At 42.0% G+C, this 27,366-nt stretch overlaps 1 protein-coding gene across 3 annotated transcripts in view; it reads left to right on the top strand.

Moving 5' to 3' along the window:
- Positions 1–22,571, top strand: part of ELMOD3 (ELMO domain containing 3) — a 29,935-nt gene extending 7,364 nt beyond the window's left edge. For all 3 annotated transcript variants that reach the window (XM_079955186.1, XM_079955185.1, XM_079955187.1), the window contains exons 5-11: positions 5,791–5,882; positions 10,191–10,314; positions 12,098–12,220; positions 13,378–13,508; positions 16,423–16,499; positions 19,847–19,974; positions 21,216–22,571. In XM_079955186.1, the coding sequence (XP_079811312.1) occupies positions 5,791–5,882; positions 10,191–10,314; positions 12,098–12,220; positions 13,378–13,508; positions 16,423–16,499; positions 19,847–19,974; positions 21,216–21,439 (899 nt within the window). In that variant the 3' untranslated portion in view covers positions 21,440–22,571. The remainder of the gene's footprint in view (positions 1–5,790; positions 5,883–10,190; positions 10,315–12,097; positions 12,221–13,377; positions 13,509–16,422; positions 16,500–19,846; positions 19,975–21,215) is intronic.
- Positions 22,572–27,366: the final 4,795 nt, after the last annotated feature.

Raw genomic sequence — 27,366 nt, 5'->3', positions numbered from 1 at the left:
TTTCTGAATGTGTGTGTTTGTGTGTGTGTGTACACATACACTTACTATATGCTTCATATTCAGATATATATATATATATATATATATATATATATATGCAATTTAATGTGGAGGGCAGGGAGAACTGCATCAGGATTAATGTTGCTTCAACCCTCTCAAATCTACTTTCAAAACTTCTGGATGGCAACAAATTTAAATGGACCAATAGCATTGTTCTTTATCAATATTTAGGTATAGATTTTTTTATTAAAAAAATAAGATGTACAGTTATTAAAGGCAGACAGAGTCAGACCCTGCGACCATGGAATATGTGAAGAGTGAATTATCCAGAGTTCATAAATTGAAATGGGCCAATGTTAAAGGTGATAACAATGGGGTCTTGAGAGAGTAAAGGTAAAGGGACCCCTGACCATTAGGTCCAGTCGTGGCTGACTCTGGGGTTGCGGCGCTCATCTCTCTTTATTGGCTGAGGGAGCTGGCGTACAGCTTCCGGGTCATGTGGCCAGCATGACTAAGCTGCTTCTGGTGAACCAGAGCAGTGCACGGAAACGCCGTTTACCTTCCCGCCGGAGTGGTACCTATTTATCTACTTGCACTTTGACGTGCTTTTGAACTGCTAGGTTGGCAGGACTTGAGAGAGTACATAAGACTATTTAACAGGAAAGCTTAAAATATAATGAACATACTTGATAAAAGCTATTTTAAAAAAGGTAAACTTCCTGGTCCATGTTGAAAAGTGTGCTGGGTTAGCTGAAATTGTGGCAGACTTTTTTTTGTTATTAAGACCAGAATTTCAGAATGGGATTCTAACCGAACCTGTGGTATGTAAACTGAAGCTCTGCTTTTTATGAAGAAAGGACTGCAGGATTAAAGTGGCTTCATTCTTTAATTGATTGTAGAATTAAAGGTTAAGATTACAGATTGCAGCCTTAATGAGATTGCGGTGAGGCTTCCTGCACAAAATCCTATCGTTTCCATAAAAGAGCAGGATCTGAAATCTGCCTCTGGCCATATTATAGGCACCATTTCAGGCTGACACTTCTCAGTGGGGGGAAACCAATTGTAGGTAACATAATTTACAAACACAACCAAGTACATGTTTGAGTCAATCTAGTCCTCTTGCTTAAACATTTATTGTGCTTTCCCCAGCTCTGATCCCAGGCATGCTTGTTAAGTACGTAAGAACCTTGCTGCATCAGACTACAGATCTATGTAGTCCAGTTCCCACATCCCAAATTCCTCTGGGAAGCTCACAAGCAGTGCAGGAGGACAGTATCCCCCTCCTGCTGCTGTTTTCCGGCAACTTCTCTGCAGAGACGCACACTGCCTCTGATCCTGGAGGCAGCTTTTCTCCTCCTGGCCCTTGATAGACTTATCCATGCATTTGTCTAATCCTCTTTTCAAAGCCATCTTAAGTTGATGGCTGTCACCACCAACTTTGTGGCGGCAAACTCCACTGTTAGCTGTGTGAAGAAGCACTTCCTTTTTATCTGTCCTTAATCTTCTACTTTTCTGCTTCCTTGGAGGACTCCAGGTTCAAATGTTATTAGGAAGGGAGAGAACTTCTCTCTCCACGCCCTGCAGAATTGCAATAACCATAAGTGGGTTCACCCTCGTATGCCAACTGGAAAAAAGTCCAACAGGGCTTAACTTTTAAGTAAATGGGCACGTAATTGGACTCTTAGATAAGTCAACTAAGTAGAGGTGAAAGAAAGCTCCTAGTGGTGATTTATTTAAGCGATGCTGCACGAATTCACTTTGGAGTTTTACCCTCTTAAAGGTCTTTTTTTCATTTCCCCACCTTTTTGATAGAGGTGTACTTGATAGATGACCCACTATTGAAACCTTTGCTTAATTTACCTTCACTTACTTTCTGTGAGAAGAGCAGGGAAGATATTTTGAAGAGGGATCACAGAGTGGTTTACAGTATAAAAACACAAAAATGCATACCCAATACCCTGTGGGTTCAGCCTGGTTGGCCTGTTGTCAGTCAAAGAGGACATTTACAGTTAACAGTTAAGGCAATAGCTCCTGCATGTTGTTTTGTGTACCTAGGCTCCCTTGCGCCCTCAGCAAGGAGATGTATCAGTGCTTCCAAAGCTGGGAGAGACCATGGCCAGAAACTCAAAAAGTTTGCTTTTTGTCGCCTTTCGCGCTCCGTCAGTGACTTCCTCTGCATCCATTGGGGTTGGGTCTGCTCTGCTCTGTCGGTGCACCTGCCTGCCTGCCTCCCTTCCCTTTTCCTCCTCCTGCAACTCTTGCCCACTGTCTCCTCTCTCTTCCCTCTGAGCTCTGATGGGCGCTCCACTTGCACTTTTAATAGCGCCACTGGCTAATTGGAGAGGGGGGTCCTGCAAGGGCTGCTGTGATGGCTCACACCAGCAACTGGATTCCTCCGCTGAGGCAGCCAGAAAGAGCCTGTGCACCTCGTCTGGCCTCCCAGAGCAGCAAAGGAATGACCTGGGGAGTTCATGCGGACTGGCAGGCAGACCTTTAAAGCACTATGCGGCCTAGGACCCACGTACCTACAGGATCACCTCTCCTGGTATGCCCCGCGGAGGACCTTAAGGTTCACAAATGACAACACTTTGGAGGTCCCAAGTCGCAAGGTGGTTAGGTTGGTCTCAACTAGGGCCAGGGCCTTTTCAGTACCGGCCCCAACTTGGTGGAACGCTCTGTCACAAGAGACTAGGGCCCTGTGGGACTTGACATCTTGTCGCAGGGCCTGCAAGGCAGAGCTGTTCCGCCTGGCCTTTCGTTTGGACTCAGTCTGATCCTTATGTTTCCCTCCCCATATGGTTTTCACTTTTAAAACGAGGCTGCATTTTAAATTGCATTTTAACCTATATTTTAAATTGTGTTTTTTTCTTTTTCTTTTTTTCTTATTATGTTTTTACTGAAATTTTATTGGTGTTAGCTGCCCTGAGCCCGGCTCTGGCCGGGTAGGGCGGGGTATACATAAAATTTATTATTATTATTATTATTATTATTAGCCATGTCGACCCAAACTGGAATGGAGCAATTTTTTGTGCCTGCATCCTTGGCAGAGGTCAACCTAACTAACCCCTAGGTACGCCCCTGCTCTCATGGTTCTCTTGCAAACTCAGCCGTTCTCAAACACATTTCAATTTTCAGTTTTATTATTTTTATAACAATAACATAATAACAACAAAACAGTAACCCTGCTCCTGTTTGTTTAATCAGCCAGAGGACTGAGAGATGAGGACTATTTTCTCCTGGCTCCTAAAGATCTGTAATGAAGGCACCAGGTGAACCTCCCAGGGGAACTTAGCTCCCTCTCACACACCCTGGCATTAAAATTGTATTGCTTGCCTTTTAAAGAAGAAACATTAAAGTTGCCCGAGACCAAAGCCTTGTTGCTTGCGTCGCTCTCAAAAGTTCTTGCTGCGGAAGTTAGAACTCTGTGGTCTTTTGCAAAGGAGAACACGCAGGCTCAGCCGAAAGCTTCCGCTTGCTGAAAATGGTAAGAGAGCGATCTAAACAACAAGGACTCCTGCTGAACGATGCTTTAGGTTGTCTCTTCTCTGCTTCCACTTTCTCTATGGTTTCAGCTCAAAGGGTGAGCATGGAGGGTGTGCACTCCTAGTTTCCCTGTCTCTGAACACAAAACGGTGCTGCGTTTGTTTCCATGCTCACTTATGTAACGCTGAACAAGTTGCACACTGTAATCTACATAAGTGTATTAAGCAGCTTGAACCGGAAATCAAAGTAATTTATCGTTATGTTGAAATTTGTAAAGTTATTTCTTTCTTTTTCCTTTGTGAAAAATGAAAGATTTTTTTAAAAAAGTTTTTTTTAAAAGGCCAGACAAAGGTGGCCTGCAAACATAGAGTAATGTGACCAGGCTGTATGCTGTACAAACCTGTGCAGCCCAGATAAGCCTGCTGTGCTAATTCGTCCTGAATTACTCTGAGCATATCTATCAGTTTTGAGGCTTCTGAAAGGTCAAGTGAATGACATCAACTGCATATTTGTGTCAAGATACGTATGCTTGATAACTATCATTATCATCTATCTATCTATCATCTATCTATCATCTATCTATCATCTCTATCTATCTATCTATCGTCTCTCTATATCTATCATCTATCTATCATCTATCTATCTATCTATCTATCTATCTATCTATCTATCTATCATCTATCTATCATCTATCTATCTATCATCTATCATCTGTCTATCTATCTATCTATCATCTATCTATCTATCTATCTATCATCTATCTATCTATCTATCTATCTATCTATCATCTGTCTATCCACATACACACATAACAGTATTTATATAAAACCTGCCTGTAAGATATTTATATATTTGTATATAAAACCTGCCTGTTGAAGCAAACGTCGAGATAAACCAAAGCTTGCAGTTTGCATTGGGCTGAAGTCTAGGCCGTAGAGTTGATTATTTTCAGGACATTAGCAAATGATTAAATCTGAAATAAGATCATAGATTTGATATGATGAGAACTTGATGATTGTGGATTCTTCCGCTGTTTCAGAAAGAATCATAATTTTGTAGAGCTGTTCTTCACTCCTGTCATTCATATCCCTCGCTAGGGCTGAACTAGACACAATTTTAACTGTGTGAATGCAATTAAAGTGCACAGTTTCTGTTACATAAATAGTAGTCCTGGGAAGCTTGAGCATCCTTGGAACAATGAAGATGGGATTGGGGAGGGGGGCAGATTGTAACTCTTTCCTTCCCTGCCACAGTCCTACAAAATCTGCCTCTCCCATTGTCAGTGGAAGCTTCCCTTGAAATGTAAATAGCAGCTTCGCTTGGACTATGTCAGGGAAAGAGTTAAACTTCGCCCACTACACTTTCAAGGCTGCTGAAGCTTTCCCACAGCTGTTAACATAACAACAACAACACACGTTAATTGCATTCATGCAATTAACATTACCCTGCCCTTTAGTTCAGCTTTCAAAGGTTTGAGACTAAAGTCCAAACACATTTTTCTCATTTGTAACTGATGCAACACCCTGATTGCTTTCATTGCCTCATTTTCTATCTTTTCCCAGTTGACAGTATCCTTTCTGAAATGAGACAACCAGACCTGCACATGGCATTTCAAATGGGATTGCCCCATTGATTTATATAAGGGCATTATGATTCTAGCAGTTGTATTTTTCATCCCTTTCCTAACGATTCCCAGTTCTGAGCTCGCACTACTACAGTACGAGCTGACATTTTGATTAAGTTATCTGCTTACAACCATAAGACCTTTTCAGACAAATCAGACCCCATCAGCATATGTGTGAATTTTAGATTTTATTTTTCTCTCTGTGTGCATTGCTTTATACTTGCATATGTTGAATCTCATCTGCCAATCTGTTGCGTCTTCACTCAACTTGAAGAGTTTGAGCCTGGATAGCTCAGTTGGTTAGACCATGGTGCTGATAACACCAAGGTTGCAGGTTCGATCCCTGTATGGACCAGCTGCATATTCCTGCGTTGCAGGGGGTTGGGCTAGATGATCCTCAGCGTCCCTTCCAACTCTACAGTTCTATGATTCTATGATTCTTTGGATGCTCTTGGCTATAACTAGGTGTTATTGGCAGACTTGGCAATGCTATTGTTTCTCCCTGGTTCCAGATCATGTATGCATGAGTAAATAAATATAACACAAATTCCAGTACAATACTTCTTAAAAATAGGTGGCTGTTGTTTTTTAAAATGTTGTTTTAATATTGTAAGGCTCCACTGGGAGGAACAGTGGGATGAACATGAATTAAACAAATGCTCTTCTCTTCTTTGTGACTGTAGGAATTGTGGAGAGGCCTCTAGGGCCAATACCCTTAATCTCTTTCAATGAAGCATTGCAATACTTCCAAACAGCAGATCTCTCAGACTGCAGGGTATGTATGTGCCAACTAGGATTGATTTAACAGCCATACTGCTTAAATATTTTAGGCATTGAAAATGCTGCATTGATGGTTCCTGTTTGGCTCTTAAAGCACTTCCGAGGTACTCTTATTCCTATTTCATTTTGTCAGGGAGAGATAGAGTTACCAGAGCCCAGGAGCTTAAATCTCCATGATTTAGCTAGTTTCCCTCCTTTCCGCCACCCCATCTCCTTTTTGCTAACAGATACAAGTGAAACTCGGAAAATTAGAATATCGTGGAAAAGTTCGTTTATTTATTAATATTAAATGAAATCAGCAAAGTGCTCCAAAATCTCCTGGTAGATGGCTGCGTTGACCCTAGACTTAATGAAGCACAGTGGACCAACACCAGCTGATGACATGGCTCCCCAAATCTCTTTTCTGATGAAAGCAGCTTTTGCATCTCATTTGGAAACCAAGGACCCAGAGACTGGAGGAAGAATGGGGAGGCACACAATGCCAGATGCCTGAAGTCCAGTGTGACATTTCCACAGTCTGTGTTGATTTGGGGAGCCATGTCATCAGCTGGTGTTGGTCCACTGTGCTTCATTGAGTCCAGGGTCAACACAGCTGTCTACCAGGAGATTTTGGAGCACTTCATGCTTCCTTCCACAGACGAGTTTCATGGGGATGCCAACTTCATTTTCCAGCAGGACTTTGGAACCTGCCCACACTTCCAAAAGTACCAAAACCTGGTTCAATGCCCATGGGATTACTGTGCTTGATTGGCCCACAAACTCGCCTGACCTAAACCCCATAGAGAATCTATGGGGCGTTGCCAAGAGAAAGATGAGAGACATGAGACCGAGCAATGCAGAAGAGCTAAAGGCTGCTATTGAAGCTTCCTGGTCTTCCATAACACCTCAGCAGTGCCACAGGCTGATAGCATCCATGCCACGCCGCATTGAGGCAGTAAAAGGGGCCCAAACCAAGCACTGAGTACATATGCATGCTTCTACTTCTCAGAGGTCCAATACTGGTCTATTTGCAATCCTTGTTTTGCTGATTTCATTTAATATTCTATTTTTCTGAGATTGTTAATTTGGGGTTTTCATCAGCTGTATGCCATGATCATCACAATTATAACAAATAAAGGCTTGACATATCTCGTTTTGCATGTCATGAGTCTATCTCATATATTAGTTTCACCTTTTCAGTTGAATTACTGAAATAAACGTCTCCGTCTGCTTTTAAAAAGGAGTAAAAGTAACTGAAAATTGAAACTAACTTCATTGTTTGAGCTGTGTTTAAAAGAGGACATTATTGACTAATATAAGCAGAAACTGTTTCCCCCTAGAGGAAGCTTTTGAAACTGTTACAAGAGCTGGGCTGGGGAATTTCCAGCTGCAAGATAAAAAGCTGTGAGACTCTGGGACTGACCTTGAATCGGTTAAGTGTTATGGCAAATGGAAAGGAAAAAATGGACTAGTCAATTCCTGAAAAAACATTAAGGTCTGGGAGGACTTGGCAGCAATCTAGGAGAGCCTCAATATCAGGCCCCCCTGCTTCTTCCGCTATTGCTTTTGTAACAGTATATTCAAAATCAAGAGGAATGTCGACAGAAGAGGCCTTAGCGGTTGCATTAAGTAAGATAAGTGATTCACTGGAACAGCTTAACAAGAAAATAGATGTGACAAATGCGAAAGTGGACGCTGTAACTATTAAAATTGACTTAAATACAGAAAGTATAAATAATCTGGGACAAAAGGTGAATATCAATACAGAAACAATCCAGAAATTGATACAGGAATCTACTTTGATACGGCAGACTGCGGAGGAAGCTAGGGAGAAAGCCGTTGCTGCTGAATGTAAAGCAACACAATTGGTGAGAGAGAGAGTCCCAGCCTTACAGAGGCAACTTGATGACCATAAGTCGACGCTTGCTATGATTGAATTTAAAGAAAAACAGATGAATTTGAGGATCAGAGCCCCCTACCTGAATTGGAGAAGGAAAGTTTGATAGACTTCTTCACACAGGAATTTGCTGATTTTGGGGACTTGGATCTGGGTCAAGAAGAGTTTAAAACTGTGAGGGCCTTCAGATTTGGAAGAGGAGGGAAAAAAGAGAAGAACAGAATAAGAGACTGTTGGCACTATCAGAAGAACCTAGAAGTACAACAGCCAAGAGTGGAAATTTTTAAAGACGTCCCGAAATACCTTTTGGATCTTAGGTCTAACTACAGAGATTTGGTTGCCCTGCTGAGAAGGAATAAAATCATCTTTAGGTGGGAGTTTCCCCAAGGTCTATTCTTCAGCTTTAAAGGAAGGAAAATAAAAATAAGATCAGTAGAAGACAAAGTAAAGTTTTTGTATAAATACGAAGAAGATCTGCAGAAGGGACTTGGAAAAGAGCTAAGAGCATTGGACAGAAGATCACCAGGTTGATGGACTATATGGAATTGGCGGAAATGACTGGCAGAATCCGAGACCAGGGAGAAGAGTCGGTGGAAGAAGATTGGAAAAAAGTTTAAAGACTATTTATAGAAATATTGTAAAATTAATGAATGTTAGAAAAATGTTGGAATGAAGTTATATGGCTTTAGTAGAAATGTTATAAGGAATTAGGTATAAATAGATTATTAGAGTATTAAAGGAAAAATAAGGTTAGAATATGTTAAGATAATTATAGGACAGAAAATAGAGGAAGATGGAAAGGAATTGCTGAAACAATTAATAGAAGTTGAATACAAAAAGGGAGGTGTGAGGAGGTCGTTGAAACAAATGAATGAAATATAAGATACTGAAATTGTATGATGTGTGTTAAACTGTTTTTGTTTTGTTTGTTTAGTTTATTGCGTTAGTGTTGTGTAATCTTTTTATATTGTATTGTATTTTCTTTTTTTTCTCGCCCCCTTTTTGTAGTGTTTAAAAGTAATAAATATTATTTAGAGAAGAATTACTGAAATAAACGAACTTTTCCACGATATTCTAATTTTCCGAGTTTCACCTGTATATAGGGCTGTAACGTGCTGGGTTCTAGGCTATAGGTTTCTGTAACAGGAGAGTTTAGATGTTTTCAAGTTATTTGTGCTTCAGAATCCCTGCCTATTGACATAAAGCAGGTCCTCTAATATATCTATATCTATATCGAGATCGAGATCGAGATCGAGATCGAGATCGAGATCGAGATCGAGATAGAGATAGAGATAGAGATAGAGATAGAGATAGAGATAGAGATAGAGATAGAGATAGAGATATAGAATTGTTGCCTATAAGTAAATTAACAGTTATTATTTCCATTAACTCAACTGAACGAAGCACGCTTAAGAGCCAAGTTAAATGGTTGAAGGATTGTATTGTTAGGTGTTTGCATCTAACCAGGCAGAGGGAACCAGGCAGAGGGCCTTCTCGGTAGTGGCACCTGCCCTCTGGAATGCCCTCCCATCAGATGGCAGACAGATAAACAACTATTTGACTTTTAGAAGGCATCTGAAGGCAGCCCTGTTCAGGAAAATTTTTAATGGTTGATGTTTTATTGGCTTTTAATATTTTGTTGTGAGCCATTCTTGAGTCAGATGGGTGGCCTATTATTATTATTATTATTATTATTATTATTATTATTATTAATAATAATAATAATATTATTATCTGATATAGGGCACTGTAGTAAAATTTACTTTCTCTAAGGGATTTAAAGCACCCACAAGGCACAAAACAAAACCATACAAACTAGTATTATTATTATTTTTTAAAATGCACCTATCTGATTCAAAACCACCCAGAAACATCACAAAAGATAAAATAGCAAAATGAGCAACAAGATAAAAATATCTAATGGTAGTAAAAAGATCTTAGGTATCACCAAACGGTCCATGAAAATAGAATTTGTCTGATGCCTAAAAGATGGCAGTGAGGAAAGCCTAGGCAGGTATGCTTAAGGAAGGAGTTCCAGAGTTTGGTTGTCATCACAGAGAAAAATCCTCTCTTTGGCACGGAAACAGGAAGTAGGTCCACTAAGGGTAATGTCAATCCACAGCCAGGTTCAAAGTGGTCCTTTTTGTTACCTAGCTCAGGGTATGAGGGAGATCAGGCCAGGATTTTGCCTATGAGAAAACTATGACATGAAATGTCGGCTGCACATAATGCATAGATTGCCTGCCAGGAGAACGCTCCTTGCCAAACTGAGTTTGGAAAAACAACAACCCTGGAAGTCAGTGAAGATCTATGATATGGTCAGTTGCAGCAGTGGTCTGTTGCCCTTTTCTCAGCAGTGTTGTTAGGGAGGACTTTGCCTATGTTACCACCACACTTTTAAATTCTTTCTAACTTTCCTTGTTTCAGAAAAAGATTCAGCCAACGGTGCGAAGGAGAGGACTGGCCGCCGTTGCCCATTTCCTTTTCGGCCCTCCCCGTCTCCACCAGCAGCTACAAAGTGAGAGGGACTTAGCCTTGGCGATAGCCCAGTGTAAGTTTTGCTTCCTGTGGCTGCGGATAGCATCTTCCCAGTAGCCGGTTTTCTGACTGTCCGCCTACTTAATATTGCCATGTCTTAAATATCTGGAAAGGGCTGGAGCTCTTGGGAAGAGCATCTGCAGAAGAAGGCCACGGGTTCAATCCTTGGCATCTCTGGGAAAGATTCCTGTGGAAAACTCTGGACAGCCACTACCAAGTTAGTGTAGACAGTACTGAGCCCTATAGAATGATGGTCTGACCTTTGTATAATGCTGTTTTATCCAGTCCTGTGAAGTTGGGCTGGGGAACCTCTCGCCCTCCAGGTGGACTCCCAGCTCCCATCATCCCTGACCATAGACCAGGCACAGGCAAACTCAGCCCTCCAGATGTTTTGGGACTACAACTCCCATCATCCCTAGCTAACAGGACCAGTGGTCAGAGATGGTAGGAGTTGTAGTCCCAAAGCATCTGGAGGGCCGAATTTGCCTATGCCTGCTATAGACCATGCTGGCTGGGGTTGATGGATGTTGGAATTTAGCAACACCTGAGAGATTCCAGGTTCTGCGCCCCTAATATAAAGTCACAGGAGACTGCTTTTATATGGCCTTTGTTTCCTCTAGCCCAGTATTCCCTGCTTTTATTGGCAATAGCTCTCCCAATGGTTTGGGCAGAGGTCTCTCTCCCTGCTGCCTGAGATACTTTCGTGACCCTACAGTCCCAACTCCCCATCTCTGGGAGAGGAGGTGGTGTCTGGGTGGGAGAGGCAATTGTCACCAGAAATGGCTCTGGGTGTCCCCACTGGTCTAGAAGCTGAAGCCCAAGAGGAGTACCTTTGGCCAGTGCCTCTTCAGCCTGTGGAGGTTGTGTTGCTGTCTTCCAACAGCCAGTTCTATTTAAATCTAGGTTGACCTGCTGCTGAAGTACAGTGGTACCTTGGTTCTCAAACTGAATCTGGTCCAAAAGCCCGTTCCAAAACTAAAGCGTTCCAAAACCAAGGCGCGCTTTCCCATAGAAAGTAATGCAAAATGGATTAATCCGTTCCAGACTTTTAAAAACAACCACTAAAGCAACCATTTGACATGAATTTTACTATGTAATGAGACCATTGATCCATAAAATGAAAGCAACAAACAATGTACTGCAGTCACACAATCAATCAGTAGCTGAACTGGGTTCCACACAGTCACAAAAAACAAAAAAAAGAGAACCGCCAAAACAAAAACTCAAAATAAGAAGCAAAAACAGATACACCTCAGCATAACACTCAAAACGGAAGTGTGGCACTCAAATCGGAAGCGTAACACTCAAAGCTGAGCACGTTCGGCTTCCAAAAAAAGTTCGCAAACCAGAGCACTTCCGGGTTTGCAGTGTTTGGGTTTCAAGTTGTTTTGAGTACCAAGGTGTCACTGTAATGTGATTGGGGCCTGCTGATATGTCTCTCCTGCCTAACATCACATGGATGCAGGCAGGCTGCTGCCTGCTTTGCCTTGACTTTTCTGCGTTGCAGGGGGTCGGACTACATGACCCTTGTCCCTTCCAGTTGATTTTGCCTTTTCAGAACCTGAACCTTGCCTTGTTTCAGATGGTCTTGCTGGAGCCTGATCTTGGTCTTAGTTGATTTTGCCTTGTTTCCTTTGCTCTTTGCACACTTCCTCACTTCGGTTAAAAATGCTCAAGGCCACTGCTTGGCGGAGAACACATCTTTATTCAAAGATGCCAAGGATTAAACTTGGGCCTTATGTATCTAGAGTCGAGACTCATTTAAGCAGAGAAAATAAGTTTATTTCCCTCAACAGGTGGCTTGGATAACAATGAAAAAGTGCACATGAGGATCCTGCAAACGATTTACAAGAAACTAACGGGGTCCCGTTTTGATTGTGCCCGTTATGGAGCCCATTGGGAAGACCTGGGATTTCAAGGTATGGAGGAAGTACATGAACAGTATTCTTCATACGAGCTTGGCATGGCATGACTTTTGCTTCTGCTGTAACATGTGGAAGAGGAACATGCATTTTTCCCCAGGAAAGATCTATGGGCCGCTCCCATCTGGCCTGCTGTACATTTATTTGCAGGGGAAGGTCAGTGAGTTCCCTGTTTGCAAGATACAGCAGAAGCCTTTAAAAAGCTGCTCACACTTCCCTTTTTTGACACTTTATTTGAAATAATCCTCATCCTAAACATCCAGCAAGAACCACTGTAACATTTCAAAAACCCTGAATATTTTGAGTTTGGGTAGTTGTCTTATAGGCCTGCTTCCACAGACATTATATACGTGATTTGTAAGGAGTTTCTTATTTAACATTCTGTTATAGTTTAATACTAACATCACATTACCTTGGAGGGAATGGGAGTTATTTTATTTATTTTAAAATGTATATATCGCTTTACAGATTGCAAATGCAAGTATTCAACAACAGATACAGGACAACAGTAAAAGCAGTCAAAACACTTTTGGGGCTTTTGAGGCTGCTTTGACTGCTGTCCTGTATCAGTTGTTGAATACGGGAAGCAGCATCAATAAAAACAAGGATGCAGCAACAGGCAATAGAATCATCTAATTAAAAACTTGGGAGAAGATTGGGGTGCCAGATGAATGTCTCTGGGAGTCATTTCCACAACCGGGGTGCCAATACTTTGTTTCCATGCGCCTTGCCTCAGAAAGTTGGGGCATTTGAAGAAAGACTTATGAATAATTTGAGTGGGCGACTTCATTCAGGGAGTAGATGGTCTTTTTTAGAAAGCTTGGTCCCCTATTGCATTCGCCTTGGAGATAAGCTGTAACTCACAGGCCAGAACGTTTCATTCGGTAATTCAGATCACCTTTTTCCTGTGGCTTTCAATTTGGAGTCATTCAGGTATGGTTACATAACGGAAATGATGTATTGGGTGCTCATGAGAGAGAGCGTCAAGCTTTCATCAGGCCACATTAATTTTAGCATTGCCTTTCTGGGTTTGCCTTGGCAATTAACAATCCTCTAATGTAGCTTTATGCATGCAATCATTCACAAATATGGCCTGTGTAAGAGCGTTTATTGCCTTGGCTTAACTGTCTCTCTGTGTATGTTTTATACTTAAGGGATGGATCCTGGCACAGACCTACGTGGGACTGGAATGCTAGGATTAATGCAAACACTATATTTTGTAATGGATTCTCGGATATTACCCGTAGCTCGAGAGATTTTCAAGTTATCCCATCACGAAACACAGGCACGTTTCCTTTTTCTGAGCTTGGGTTTTTGAAACGTTATTAAAAACCTGTGGGAGAGATAACTTTGCAAGCCTGGTCTCCTACTGGTTATAACGGAAGGCCTTTATTTTTTTACAGCCTAAATCATCAGCTTGAAAGATTCCTAGAGTGTCGGCTGCTTTTGTCTGAACTGCTTCCCAGAAAGGGCTCGGTCCTTTAACTACATCTCCTTGGACTACATGTTGGGAGATCTCATGTTCTAATAATTAGGGTATTTTAGTCTCTAAAAATTCCATCCCTGTAATGGCAAAGCACAGTTGGTCATTAGCTCTGAATTCAGCCATTTAATTTTTTCATCTCTCCTTTCCTTCTACTCTTCCCTCCCCACCCCAATATAATCTTATTCCTGTCTGCCATACTATGCACCCCCAATAATGTTTCCAGTATCCAAAAAATCTCTGGCTGAATCTTTCATGAGCCTTTGGCTGTGCTTTAGGAAGACTTGTAGATGAGAGGGATGATAAACTTGTGACGCTCCAGATCTTGTTGGATGCTTCAGCCCCAGCTGGAATGAAGACTACTCAGGGATGGTGGAGATTAAAGTCCAGCAACATCTGGCGTGCCACAGGTGTCCCACCATTGTTTTAACTATCCAGTTTAGATTTTACAACCAATACTTGGGACCTTCAGCCTGAAACCTTCTTGTTTGAACTGCTTTCTGATCCAGGATTGAGGGTATTTGCATAACATTTTGATGGGTTATGCTGCTTTCTTTGAGTGGAAGTTTGGGCATTGGCCTTGAGAATCCAGGCTAGGTCTTGATAGAAATGCAAATGGCCATATTGTATTAGTAGGTATATCCTAGATTGACCAAGGCAGAGATCTTTTTGCAGTAAAGGTGGCATTAGATTTCTTTTCTTTTTTGAAGAGGCTGGTTGATATTTGTATGTTCAGTACAACAACATTTCGCGCTGAAATGATATGGCTTGTATTTCTCTCTCCTTCCCTTCCCCCAGATAAAATTACCAATAAATTATTGGGGGAGAATAAAATAAATTTAAGCACCACCTTTTCCATTAGCTTATTGAAAGGCATTTCTGGGAAACAGGGTGGAAACTAATGCATAATAAGACGCTGAAATGTAGCTGATGCTCCCATTGTGTCTCGAGGCTTTTGCTAAAATTGGTCCCACCAGAGGCATTTGGAGGTCCAGAAAAAAGAACCATTAGCATCTCAGCTGGCAGTCTGGTAGAGCCTTTGTGAACCTGGTGCCTTCCAGACCAGCTGTGCTGATGGGAGTTTTACCTCTTTTACCTTTTCAGCCCAAAACTTCTGAAGGTCATCAGGTCAGAGAAGGGTGGTCTAGCATATCTTTTTATGTTCCTATTTGGCAGGTTAGTCAGCTACGCTCGGTGGGTTTATGATTTGGTACTCCCTGCTCTTAATAGCATTTCCCCAAATTGTCTTACCGGTACTTTTCCTATTGACGTGAAGTTAGTATTCTGCAAACAGCCTAACTGGAACCTTGCTGCTCTTTAATTTACAATAAATTATACCAGGGTACTAGAGTTTTCTTGATTTCTTTTTGGTTCTGTGATTTGGGTTTTGTGTGAGGAGTTTGCATTTTTAATACTTATGCTTCGTTAGGAAAGCAGAATTGGTTCAGGGACCCCCAGTGGAGGGAAGCAGAAGAACAATGAGGTCCTGGGACCTCTGCTGGATGATCCTGAAATTCCTCTCCCTTTTCCTCTCAAAGGCCCACCCCAGTCCCTTTCCCAGTTTCTTAGCAAGTTGAGGAAGTTCAGATAATCATGAAAGGTGAAAACATGATTTTGATCACATATCTGCTCTCCTCCAGTATACTACAACTTACTATGTTGTGAATGCAAATAGGCAAAGTCAGTAAGGGATGGCAGGGGTAAGGTTTTGGGAATGCAGTGGTATTTGCTTGTCAGAATGGTCAAGGGCATGCCGTATAGTCCAGGGCAGGCATGATTTGTTCTTGAGGACAGGAGGTGGCATTGCACACTGTTGTGTCCTTCCAACACCTTGCTGCTGCTCCCCATCATCTGCTGCCTGAAGCCGCTGTCTTACCATGCCCAATGGTACAGCTGGCCCTAAACACTGGGCAAGAATGACAGAAAGCCAAGCTCCGAAGGGTTTGATCCAGACATAGTTATGCTTAGAGTTAGAGACACTGAAAATGTAATAGACAACAATTTCAGTGGGTCTGCCGTGAGACTGACTATGTCTGGATTCAACTTTTATTGCTAATGATTGTTTTAAAAAAATAAATACTGTATGTAAATCAATAAAACTAAAGTGTGGTTCTGAAAATCAGAAGAAACAGAGCAAAGGAACAGAGTAGAAGACTTAGCCAAGCGAGGTCTTCTCCGAGGACTCGAGTTGCTTGGACCAAGAAGCAAGTTCTGAGGCTAGAACATTAAAAGGCCCCTTGAGAAGGATTGGTGCTTGGGGTCAGCTGACGGGATGTTGTAAGATGCTGTGTTCTGCACTCTAAAGGCACCACTTAGGTTGCAGTACCAGTGTGTCAGCTTTGTGGTTGAGACAGCACCAGTGAGACAGCAGCTAAGATACTAGAGCTGGGACCAGAGCCTTGCTCTGAGATGTTTTGAACAGAGAAAATGCCACAACTTCAGGTCAAATGGGTCACACTTGATTTTTTATAAAAGCAACAAATCAGATCTGCATATCCGTTGAAAGGATTCATAATCTAAAACCAGAACATGTTGCTTTAATTTGAATTCCTTCTTAAATGTAAGGTCAAGTAGAGAAACTGACCCAAATCTCTGTGTAGGGGTTTTATCCAGGCATATATAAGTGAACTAAAAATAAAAATAAAAAATGAATTTTACTTCCCATTAATTAGGGACAGGGCACACTTTTTAAAATGTATTTCCAATTCCTTTACAGAATTTCCCTTTCTGTGTGATGTCTGTCAATATTACTCGTATTGTAATCCAAGTGCTGAGGGAAGAACGTCTTTCCAGGTGAGTTCGTTGCAGATCTCTTTTATTACAGATGACATGGTAGAGCTGTGTTCAAGTTGTTGCCGCTCTTTCCCTTGGTATGGAACCAGCAACTCAAGAAGAATGAAAACATTTACATTGGCGTGGAAATTAAGTACCGCTTCCGTAAAATGTTGGGAATATATTGAATACATTTTTTTGAAAAATTCCACGAATACAATAGATCCAGGACTGTAAGCATAACTGACAGGTCAGTCAGCTAAATTGAGGGCCCACTGCAAGCTAGATCCTTATCTACTCTTACCCCATGTGAGCCAAATTTGATAGGAGGTGGGCCACCCTCCTGTCATTCAACCAATGCATCCCTGTGAGGAATCATACAGCTGATCCCTGCAGAAAGCAGGTACCACTACTCCTCAGGTGATGTTTTCCCCAGTAGGGGACGCAGGCGGCGCTGTGGTCTAAACCTCTGAGCCTCTTGGGCTTGCTGATCAGAAGGTCGGCGGTTCGAATCCCCGCAACGGGGTGAGCTCCTGTTCCTCCGTCCCAGCTCCTGCCAACCTAACAGTTAGAAAGCACACCAGTGCAAGTAGATAAATAGATACCACTGCGGCAAGAAGACAAATGGCATTTCCATGCGCTCTGGTTTCTGTCATGGTGTCCCATTGTGCCAGAAGCAGTTTAGTCATGCTGGGCACATGACCCGGAAATCTGTCTGTGGACAAACACCTGAAAGCAGAGATGAGCGCTACACCCCATAGTTGATTTCGACCTGACTTAACCATCCAGGGGTCCTTTACTTTTACCTTTCCCCCAGTGCTCTCCATCGTGAAAGAGGGGGATGGAAAAGCTGAATAGGGCATGCAGCTTGAAAAACAAGCCTTGCTATATTTTTGGTTTACCACTCGTGGTTTGTTTAAATGGTAAACCACGACAAATCATGCACTGTGTGTGTGTGAAGAGTCCTGGAAGACTTGCTCTCTGCTTTGAATGTTTTTTCCGCCTGGCCTGGTATGGCAGGGCCCTGACTGACTCCAGCTACAAAAGCTGAGGCTGTTGAACACTCTTCGGCTGGGATGTTTGGGGGTATTTTGTTGGGGTGGGGTTGTTGCTGGGTTTTTTTTTTTTTTGGTATCTTCATTTTAGATCTTGTGATTTACCGGTATGTGACAGTTGTTGTGCATTTTTTGATGTTTCATTTATTGTTTATGACTACTTTTGTTGTGTTGCATTTTTTTATGTAGTAAGACACCTTGAGCATTAGAGGCACATTCATAATTAAACCATAGTTTATGACATGGGACATGCTGATGTTTTGGAGAGGCATTTGCACCCCAAAGCCATGCATTCTTTCTTTGGAGTAAGCCTTGCTATGTTTGGCAGGGCTTACTCGCTAGTAAGGAGGCTTAGGAATGCAAATTTTCAGGGGGAGTGCATTGCTGCAAATGTGGCAAGTAGCAGGAGTCACACCACTTACTGACACTTGGTTTTTAAAGTGAATTTAAAAAGTGTCTCTTTAAAAGCAAACTAATTCAGGGCAGCTTATGGGTAGGATATTACTTTGGGGGTATAATTTTGTGGGGAATTTTATTTAGTGGTGCCTTGGGGGTTATGATAAATGAAGGCCAATGAAAGGGAAGATGGGGGAGGGAATTAATTGGGAGGGGGAATTCATTGTGCGTTTGCTTCAAAGCTTTGTTCTGCTCAGAGGGGGGAAAACATTTTACACATGCTCAGTGCCCGAGATGCCAGACTTTTTGAGAACAAAATGTGACAACCCTATTCATCCTCTTCCAAGATGTGGAAAGACTACCTCATTCCTTCCAGTCCGTACTGCAGAAATTGGTGACCGTGTTTTGCCAATTCTGGAAAAGGGGAGGAGGAAAGATTGCCAGGAGGGCACTTACAGAATTAAAAGCAGCCTAGAATTCCTTAGTACCTCCAAACCTAACACATTTATTGTTGCCTTAGCTTTTTGTAAGCCAAGATCTTATTTCTTCGGATGCATGCATTGTACCACGTGTTGAATGGGTTTCATAGTGCTTAATGTACACCTGGTATTGTAGTGACCCTTACTGTGAACCTCCAAGGTAGACCTGTATTATTATTCCCACGTGGCCATGGCTAGCACACATAATAAAAAGGTAAAGGACCCCTGGATGGTTAAGTCCAGTCAAAGGTGACTATGGGGTTGTGGCACTCATCTCTCTTTCAGGCTGAGGGAGCCGGCATTCGTTCACAGACAGCTTTCCAAGTCTTGTGGCCAGCAGGACAAAACCACTTCTCTCCCCCCCCCTTAATTTTTATTAAATTTCCCCAAATATCTTTAACACAATACAGCTTAACAATATTTCTCCTTTAAATCTATATCTTACCTGAGTTAACTTCCCTCCACCCCTCTTCAGGCTTCGCTACATTGCTCTTGCTTAAGCGTGATTACTATATATACATTCTATAAGTGTCTATAATTCCTTAATAAATTTTTGTATTATACTTTAGACATACATTCTTTATTACAATACAGCATTACATCTTGTGGTCTACCCAAATGTTTACAATAAATGTTATGAGTTTTATTTCAGTCTTGTGAGTGTCTTTATTTATGTACAGTTTTCTCGATAAGTATACCATAAATTTGGACCATTCTTTTTGGAATTTCTCATCGTCCTGCTGTCGGATTCTTCCAGTTAGCCTTGCTATTTCTGCATACTCCAATACTTTCTGTTGCCATTCTTCAGTTGTTGGGATATCCTGTTGTTTCAATCTCTGTGCGAGGAGTAGTTTTCCAGTTGTTGTGGCATACAGGAAGAATTTCTGATCCTCCTTTTTAATGTCCTCTCCAACCAGAGCACACGGAAACACTGTTTACCTTCCCGCCACAGCGGTACTTATTTATCTACTTGCATTAGTGTGCTTTTGAACTTCTAGGTTGGCAGGAGCTGGGACAGAGCAACAGGAACTCACCCTGTCATGGGGATTCGAACCACTGACCTTCTGATTGGCAAGCCTAAGAGGCTCAGTGGTTTGGACCACAGCGCCACTCGCTGGGCCATCATCTCAGGCTTTCTTTTGACATGGGTGTGTGTGAACTCCCCCTTGTTTTACCTTAAATTCCAGAGGAGTGTTGTCTTTCCCCCCCAGCAAAATGAAATGTTTCTTGGCAAGCAAAAGCATGCTCTTAGTGACGGAAATGCAAGTCTTTGCCAGCCAATATGGAGTGACATTACTGAGCCAGATCGGCCAGAAGTCTGAATTGGTATAAAGCAGCTCCTTGTGTGTCGTTTCCCCTTTTGTCTTTTCCTGTTAATACGGCCCAGTGATAGGGAAGATGACCCTGACAGTAAATTTGTTGTACTTGTCTCTTTCAGAGAGTGTAATCGAAGGCAGCAAGTCATTGCAGTGCTAAATGATTTGTACGTGGCTGTATTTTTACGCCTCTTCAACATCTGGAAAGCACAACAAAAGACTATTTCCGACTCTGGTTTTGTTCTAAAAGGTGGGCTGTTTTAGTCCTGTTCAAAAGAAAGAAAATATATAGTATAACAATTCCCTGTTCCATGCATATATGTTCCTTTATGGGAGAGCTGATTGCCATGATCAGTCTCATGTGCGGAGATAAATGTTTGTGTCATTGATTCTTGAATATGGTGCTGCAGGCAAATGCTATGTGTCAGTTTATAACTGGGCAAATAAAGCAAATGTGCTGGCATTTGTTGAATTTGCATAACTGAAGCTAGGTCTGACGCCTAATTAAAGAAATTCTAGCTGATTAATCCGGTGTTTTAATTAAATAAATAAATCTGCCTAAGTTTGCATATTCCTTATACAATTCCACAATTCTTTTTGAGGAAAAGGAAAAGGAGGTATATAAATGTAATAAATTATATGTGTGTGTGTACACACACTCTCTGCATGCGCAGAATTTCTGAGCTTTCAGTTGTACTTGCATCTTCAAGCTAGTGCATCTTCAAAGCTCCTGCCTTCTTTTAAAAATCAGGACTCCAAAATGTGATTCTTGGATTGCCAAATGCTGCACCCAGTACTGAATTCTGTGTTTGTAAGATACAATAATGAACCTGCAGAACACTCCCCTGAACATAGCTGCTTAAAGAGACTGGAAGAATTTGGAAAGCTACTTTTTACTTGGCTTCTAGACTCCTCTCCAAAATGTCATTTTCATAGCCGTGCAGGTTTGCAGTACATTTTCTCCATGTTCTTCTTCATAACTTTATAAACCTTTACCCTGATACCAGCACCAACCCTGCACTTGGCTTAAAAAGCTCAAAAGTGGCCTTTACTCACAGGGAAGGTAAGCTGGAAGTCAAAATAGCTAACCTTTTTCCAACCCAGGTGTCTTGACTTCTTCAGAGCATGTTCCTACCAGATACAGTGATACCTCGGGTTAAGAACTTAATTCATTCTGGAGGTCTGTTCTTAACCTGAAACTGTTCTTAACCTGAAGCACCACTTTAGCTAATGGGGCCTCCCGCTGCTGCTGCACTGCCAGAGCACAATTTCTGTTCTCATGCTGAAGCAAAGTTCTTAACCCGAGGTACTATTTCTGGGTTAGCGGAGTCTGTAACCTGAATCATCTGTAACCTGAAGCGTATGTAACCCGAGGTACCACTGTATCATGTCTCTCTCTCTCTCTCTCTCTCTCTCTCTCTCTCTCTCTCTCTCTCTCTTTCTCTCTTTCTCTCTTTCTCTCTTTCTCTCTTTCTATTTTTCTTTTTGCAGAAGTGGAGGCATTTGCTAAAAGAAACCCGAAGCAGCTGCTGAGACATTTGGAGACTTACATGAACGGGATTTCGCATTCAGCAGGGGAAGACGGCTTTCAGGCCAACGCTTTCACCTCGGAGGTTCTCGGTTTGAACCTGAACTCTGTGAGAGCTGACAGTAAGGAGCTGAATTTTACTGGAGTCGGTGACCTGCCAACGTCGGAGAGAGAGCAAGACAGCTGATCCGGTCCCAGGGAAATGGGGAAAGTCCTTGTACATGATAAGTCGACAAAGCCGGTTGATATGGTCTCTTAGTAGCTCTGTGGCCCGGCTGCAAAAAGGCTCACAGGGAGGGCTGAAGGTCTTGGAATGCTGCTAAAGTAGAAGTGCGGGGGCTTCAGTTTGGGCCAGAAGCGCTAAGCAAGGTATAGCGAGAGCCCCAGGGGTGGAGTCTGGGTTCAAGAGCAAACTGCTTCAGTTCTACAACGAAGCAATCTGGGCAGGATCCATTCATCCCGGTTAGTAGCACTAAAGCTGTGAAGCTGACCTTTCTTTTGTTGCGGGAGTGTAAATCTGAATTTCCAAATCCTCTCGCACACTGAAAATAAAATGTTCTTCCGGTTCCCGAGGTTTGTTAGAGCTAAGAAACCTATGTTTATGCATTGCTGAATGCGAGCTAATGTGAGCCTTGAGCTGCTGCAACCAGAGGCTACAATTCCTTCAGTTAGGATTTTTATTATTATTATTATTATTACTGGGGAACGTACGAGACACAAAGCTGTTGAATCCTTTTTACTCCCGTCAACTGGGAAGCATTGATTTCTCAGTTGATGTGCACCTGCTGTGACATATCAACCCACAGGATGTGTATGTGTGTGTGTGTGTCTTTTGTTTTTTAAATGGGATTGTCAACAGGAACCACTGAATGTGTACTGAAATTGTGAGCACCCGACTTATATGCTATTGAGGGTGCTCACAGACAACCAGCAATGACACAGTAGTTGTGTGAAAAGGTACCATATGGCGGCTGCAACTGCAAGGTGAGGCATTGTGTGGCTTTTAACCATCTGGAAAACCCAGTGGTTACTACACCTCTGTTTTCCTGGATGGCTGGCTTGGTGAGGAGGGATGGTAGCAGTGGTACTACTAGGCTTACCATATGACTGGCTAACATAGGAATGACTCTTGTAATGTGGTGGAGACGGCCACACAGAGCTTTTCAGCAGCTGACATGTGGTGCCCAGTGACTCATTTTCACCCTGCGATAATCTCCTTCGGACGTCCTGTCCGGCGTACCAGCTGTATTGTATGTAAAGTTGTAGCCCTGGCTGATACTGGGCTTTTCCATTAAACTTACTACAATCTTCAACCCTAAGCTATGTGTCTGTTTTCTTCATACCATGAAATAAAAAGAAAAAAGTAAAGGTCCTCTGGATGGTTAAAGGCGACTATGGGGTTGCGGCGCTTGTCCCGCTTTCAGGCTAAGGGTGCTGGAATTTGACCAAAGACAGCTTTCCGGGTCATGTGGCCAGCATGACTAAACTGCCTCTGGTGCAATGGAACACCGTGAGGGAAACCAGAGTGCATGGAAACGCAGTTTACCTTCCTGTCGCAGTGGTACCCATTTACCTACTTGCACTACTTGCAACTGCTAGGTTGGCAGGAGCTGGGACAGAGCAACAGGAGTTCATCCCGTCGTGGGGATTCAGACCACCGCCCTTCTGACTGGCAAGCCTAAGAGGCTCAGTGGTTTAGACCACAGCGCCACCCATGTCACCTTTGAGTTTAAATAAAGGTACTTATAGAGGCACTGTGGGCTGCCACATTGTTCACCAACTCCATCTACCCGACCTGCAACCCCCTGCCAACTTCCACCGTCCCTTTATACCTCACCCAACCCCCCCCCCCCGCGACCCCTCACAACTCTTTTGTGTCCCTCCGTCAGGATGGTGTCCAAAATATAAAAGGCCTAAAAAGACCTAGAAAGTTATTTTTGTTTCATTCAATTCCAGAGATTGGCTAGACAGATTGTTTCAATACATGGCAAAAAGATATTTCTAAATATATATTTGGCAATGGAAAAAACCGAGAATAAAATATAAAATATTGATAGATGCAAAAGAGAGAGGTTTCTCTCTGCCGGATATGAGGTTATACTATGAAACATCTTGTCTTTGTTGGTTGAAGGAATGGATGATATTGGAGAATTCACATATTTTAGACTTAGAGGTTATGATAATATTTTCAGTTGGCACGCTTATTTACAGTATGAAAAGGTGAAAGTACATCAAGGATTTACAAATCATATAATTAGGAAAAAGTTGTATAGAGTATATAAATATATTAGAGACAAAAAGACCATTTTGGCTCTCACTGTTGGAAGCTGTAGGGGTAAAGAAAAATAATATGATTGAAGGTGGACAACTTATAGAAAGCAGAGTATCAAAAGAATTTTAGGAATCATCGGGAAAATTAATAACATGGATACAATATCATTTGAACAAAGTATTTAAGAAAGGATACAAAGGATATCACAACTGGAAAGAGATCTGTTGGAATGAGATGTAAAAGTGCTGTCTAAAATGTATAAGATTTTATTGGAATGGGAGACAAAGAATGAGCAAATAAAATCATTGATATATTGGGTAATAAATGTTGGCCATAATATAGATAGGGAAGCATGGGAACGATTGTGGAATATGGATATAAAATTTACAGATTATTGTCTAAGAGAAAATTATATGAAAATGCTATATTGATGGTACCTAATACCGAGTAAATTGGCAAAAATGTATAAATCAAAATCAAATAAATGTTGGAAATGTAAAGAGTAAGAAGGTTCTTTTCATCAAATGTGGTGGTCTTGTGGTAAGGTTAAAGCTTACTGGGAAATGATATTCATTATACAGTGGTACCTTGATTTTCAAACGTTTCCGTTGATGAACATTTCGTTTTTTGAACACTGTAAACCTGGAAGTAAGTGCTTCAGTTTTCGAACACGCCTCAAAAGTTGAACATGCCACACGGCTTCTGTACTGAGTTTTCCGTATTGAGGCTTCCGTATTGAGTTTGTGGTTTTCGAACGTTTCAGAACTCGAGCAGTCTTCTGGAACGGATTACGTTCAAAAACCAAGGTACCACTGTATAATGAATTGAAAAATATGTTTAAAATAATGTTTGTAAAAGAACCCAGAAGCCAGCCTTTTGGGAATTATAGGGACAGAACTACCCAAACTGTATAGAAATTTATTCATGTATGCGATTACAGTGGCAAGATTGTTACTTGCCGAAAAATGGAAAGAAGAACGGATACAAAAACCTAACGGAATATGCAGAAGTGGGAAAAATTACCAGAAAAATAAGAAATCAAGATAAAAAACTTTTTATAAAAGAATGGAAATGGTTTATTGAATATTTCCAAAAAACAAACAAACAAACAAACTGTAAACAGGTAAGAACATTGGCAGGATTTTTGTAATAACCTGCAGATTTATGGGAGTATATATTTAAAGTAGATGAATAAATGAGTAAATTAAGTTAATTTGGAATATGCAGAAAATATAAAATATATATATATAAATTATATATATATAAAGAAATTTATATATAAAAAATAAAACAAATGCACAGTGTTGCACACTGGAGGGCTTGTTTTGCGGGAGATTTGCTTGGGATCAGATGGCATTGCAAACTTCAGTATTGCATGCAAGCTTTTGAATGACACTTTGGTACAATGCTGATCAGACCCAGAGCCTTATCATGCTAACAGGCCTTGCTGTTAGTATATAATAGACCCATATTCTTATCTCTGATGTTGCATAAAGAAAGTTTTCTCCACACTAACCTTCTTCCAGGAGGAAACAGAATTAATAAATGAACAGTTGCAACACTTGTGTGAGGGACGTCTCCTCCAAATCTATTCCTGTGGCATGGGCCACACTTCCTCCATTTCTCAAAGGGAGCCCTGAAACAGTGTGATCTCTGATCCAGTTGCCTGCCCTGCCCTTACATTACATTAATAATTTCTGCAGCCTCCATCGTACAGCTTTTGAATTATGGTGCTGGAGGAGACTCTTGAGAGTCCCATGGACTGCAAGAAGATCAAACCTCTCCATTCTGAAGGAAATCAGCCCTGAGTGCTCACTGGAAGGACAGATTGTGAAGCTGAGGCTCCAGTACTTTGGCCACCTCATGAGAAGAGAAGACTCCCTGGAGAAGACCCTGATGTTGGGAAAGATGGAGGGCACAAGGAGAAGGGGGCGACAGAGGACGAGATGGTTGGATAGTGTTTTCGAGGTTACCAGCATGAGTCTGACCAAGCTGCGGGGGGCAGTGGAGGACAGGAGTGCCTGGCGTTCTCTGGTCCATGGGGTCACGAAGAGTCGGACACGACTAAACGACTAAACAACAACACCATCGCACAGTACAGCCGACCTGCAGCTTACATAGAGGTTATGTTCTGGGGATTGTGCCTAAAGCCAAAATTGTGTACAGTGGTACCTCGGTTTACGAACTTAAGCCGTTCTGGAAGTCCGTTCTTAAACTGAAACTCTTCTTAAACCGAGGCGCGCTTTCCCTAATGAGGCCTCCTGCCGCCAGTGCCCATCCACCATTCGGTTTCCGTTCATAGACCGAGGTAAAGTTTGCTAACCAAAACACCAGAACTACTGCGGAGTTCGTATACCGAATAGTTGGTAAACAGGGCTGTTCTTAAACCGAGGTACCACTGTACTGTATAGTCAAAACACACTGGGTGCAATGGCAGGTGGGATTGCCAAAGTCTCTCTTCCTGGATGTCCACCTACTTTTAAACTTTTTGTTTTTTTTTGCCAAGCATGTAAAGCTGAATGTTGTGGGCTTGCTGCATTGTAGCTTCTTCTGTACTTAAACCATCCACCCCTGCTTATTCTGGCTGATCCTTGTTGCTGGTTATTTTTTTCTGAAGCCTGCATATGCACAACTCTACTCAGGCTCAGCCTATTGTATGCGCACCTATGCTCTCATCCTGCAAAAGGGCGCTTTTGTGCCTCTTAGGTTTTATTGCAGTTTTTTCTTAAGCACACAGTTGTGGAAGGAACAAGTGAGCTCTGCAACAAAATTTTGTTGTGCATAGTGCCAGCCATGTCCTTTTCCAGGAGACTCCCAACTGGAGGCAGAGCATAGCCATCAAAGCTAGTAGCCATTGTCAGCCTCCCATAAGCTTGTCCGATTTTTGAACACCATCCAAGGTTGTGACCATCACTGCCTCTTGTGAGAGTAAGTTCCACAGTTTATCTATGTGCTGCTGTAAGCACCCTTTCAGGAGTCTTTATTTTGCCCTCTGAACTCACTCCAGGCCACACCCTGTATCAGCCCTGCATGGCACCTTCGTTGAGTATTTTGCTCTGATAGTGCTTCTTGTTTGCCTGGATGGTGTGGGTGGATATATTAGAAACCTACGACTTGTGTGGCAGGAATGCAACTGCCATACAAAGGTAAGAGTCACCCCCGTTGCTCTGCCCATTTTTGCTTCTGGATTCACCTGTCCATAGCATGTGGCCCCCAAGAAGGTTCAATGCGGCCCTTGGTCTCCAAAAGGGTTTCCATTGCTGCTTTACCAAAAAAAGAAGGTATATTTAAAGGGAAGGGAATTTAATTTAAATTTAAAGGGAAGGTATATTTAAAGGGAAGGTATATTTAAAACATTTTTTTTGGTAAATGCTCTTAATTTTTAAACAGCTTATGTGATCTCAAGATTCCTGGTTGCTTACCGGAACTGGATAATTGCAGTGTTATTGCAGAAAAACAGCCATGGAATGCTCTGTGAAGGAAAAGGGATTGCACATTACCGTATTTGATTGATCTGGGTTTCTATTCTGTGGTCTCAGAACACATTGTTCACAATCTATTATGAAACACAAAAGAGAAGAGATGAAGTACGTTATTATTTCTTCTACGATAAACAACAACGCCCAAAGAAAACCATGAAATCTCAGCCAAGTGACTCTCCTGCCCCCACCTAGTACAGATGTTTTGTCTCAGAAGAAGCTAAGGAAATGGGGCTTTCCCCCTCCTGATCTTCCCTGTTCACACACACATAAGAAGATTGTACAGCAATGCTTCCTCCCTCTAGTGCGAAGGGCGCATTCCCCCAGACTTGGAGAAGCCTCATTAGGAGCAGATGTGCTTGG

The sequence above is a fragment of the Podarcis cretensis genome (assembly GCF_951804945.1).
Source record: "Podarcis cretensis genome assembly, chromosome: 15".
Taxonomy (NCBI): Eukaryota; Metazoa; Chordata; class Lepidosauria; order Squamata; family Lacertidae; genus Podarcis; species Podarcis cretensis.
Note: the sequence above shows the minus strand (reverse complement) of the source record. Positions and strands in the feature narration are given on the sequence as shown.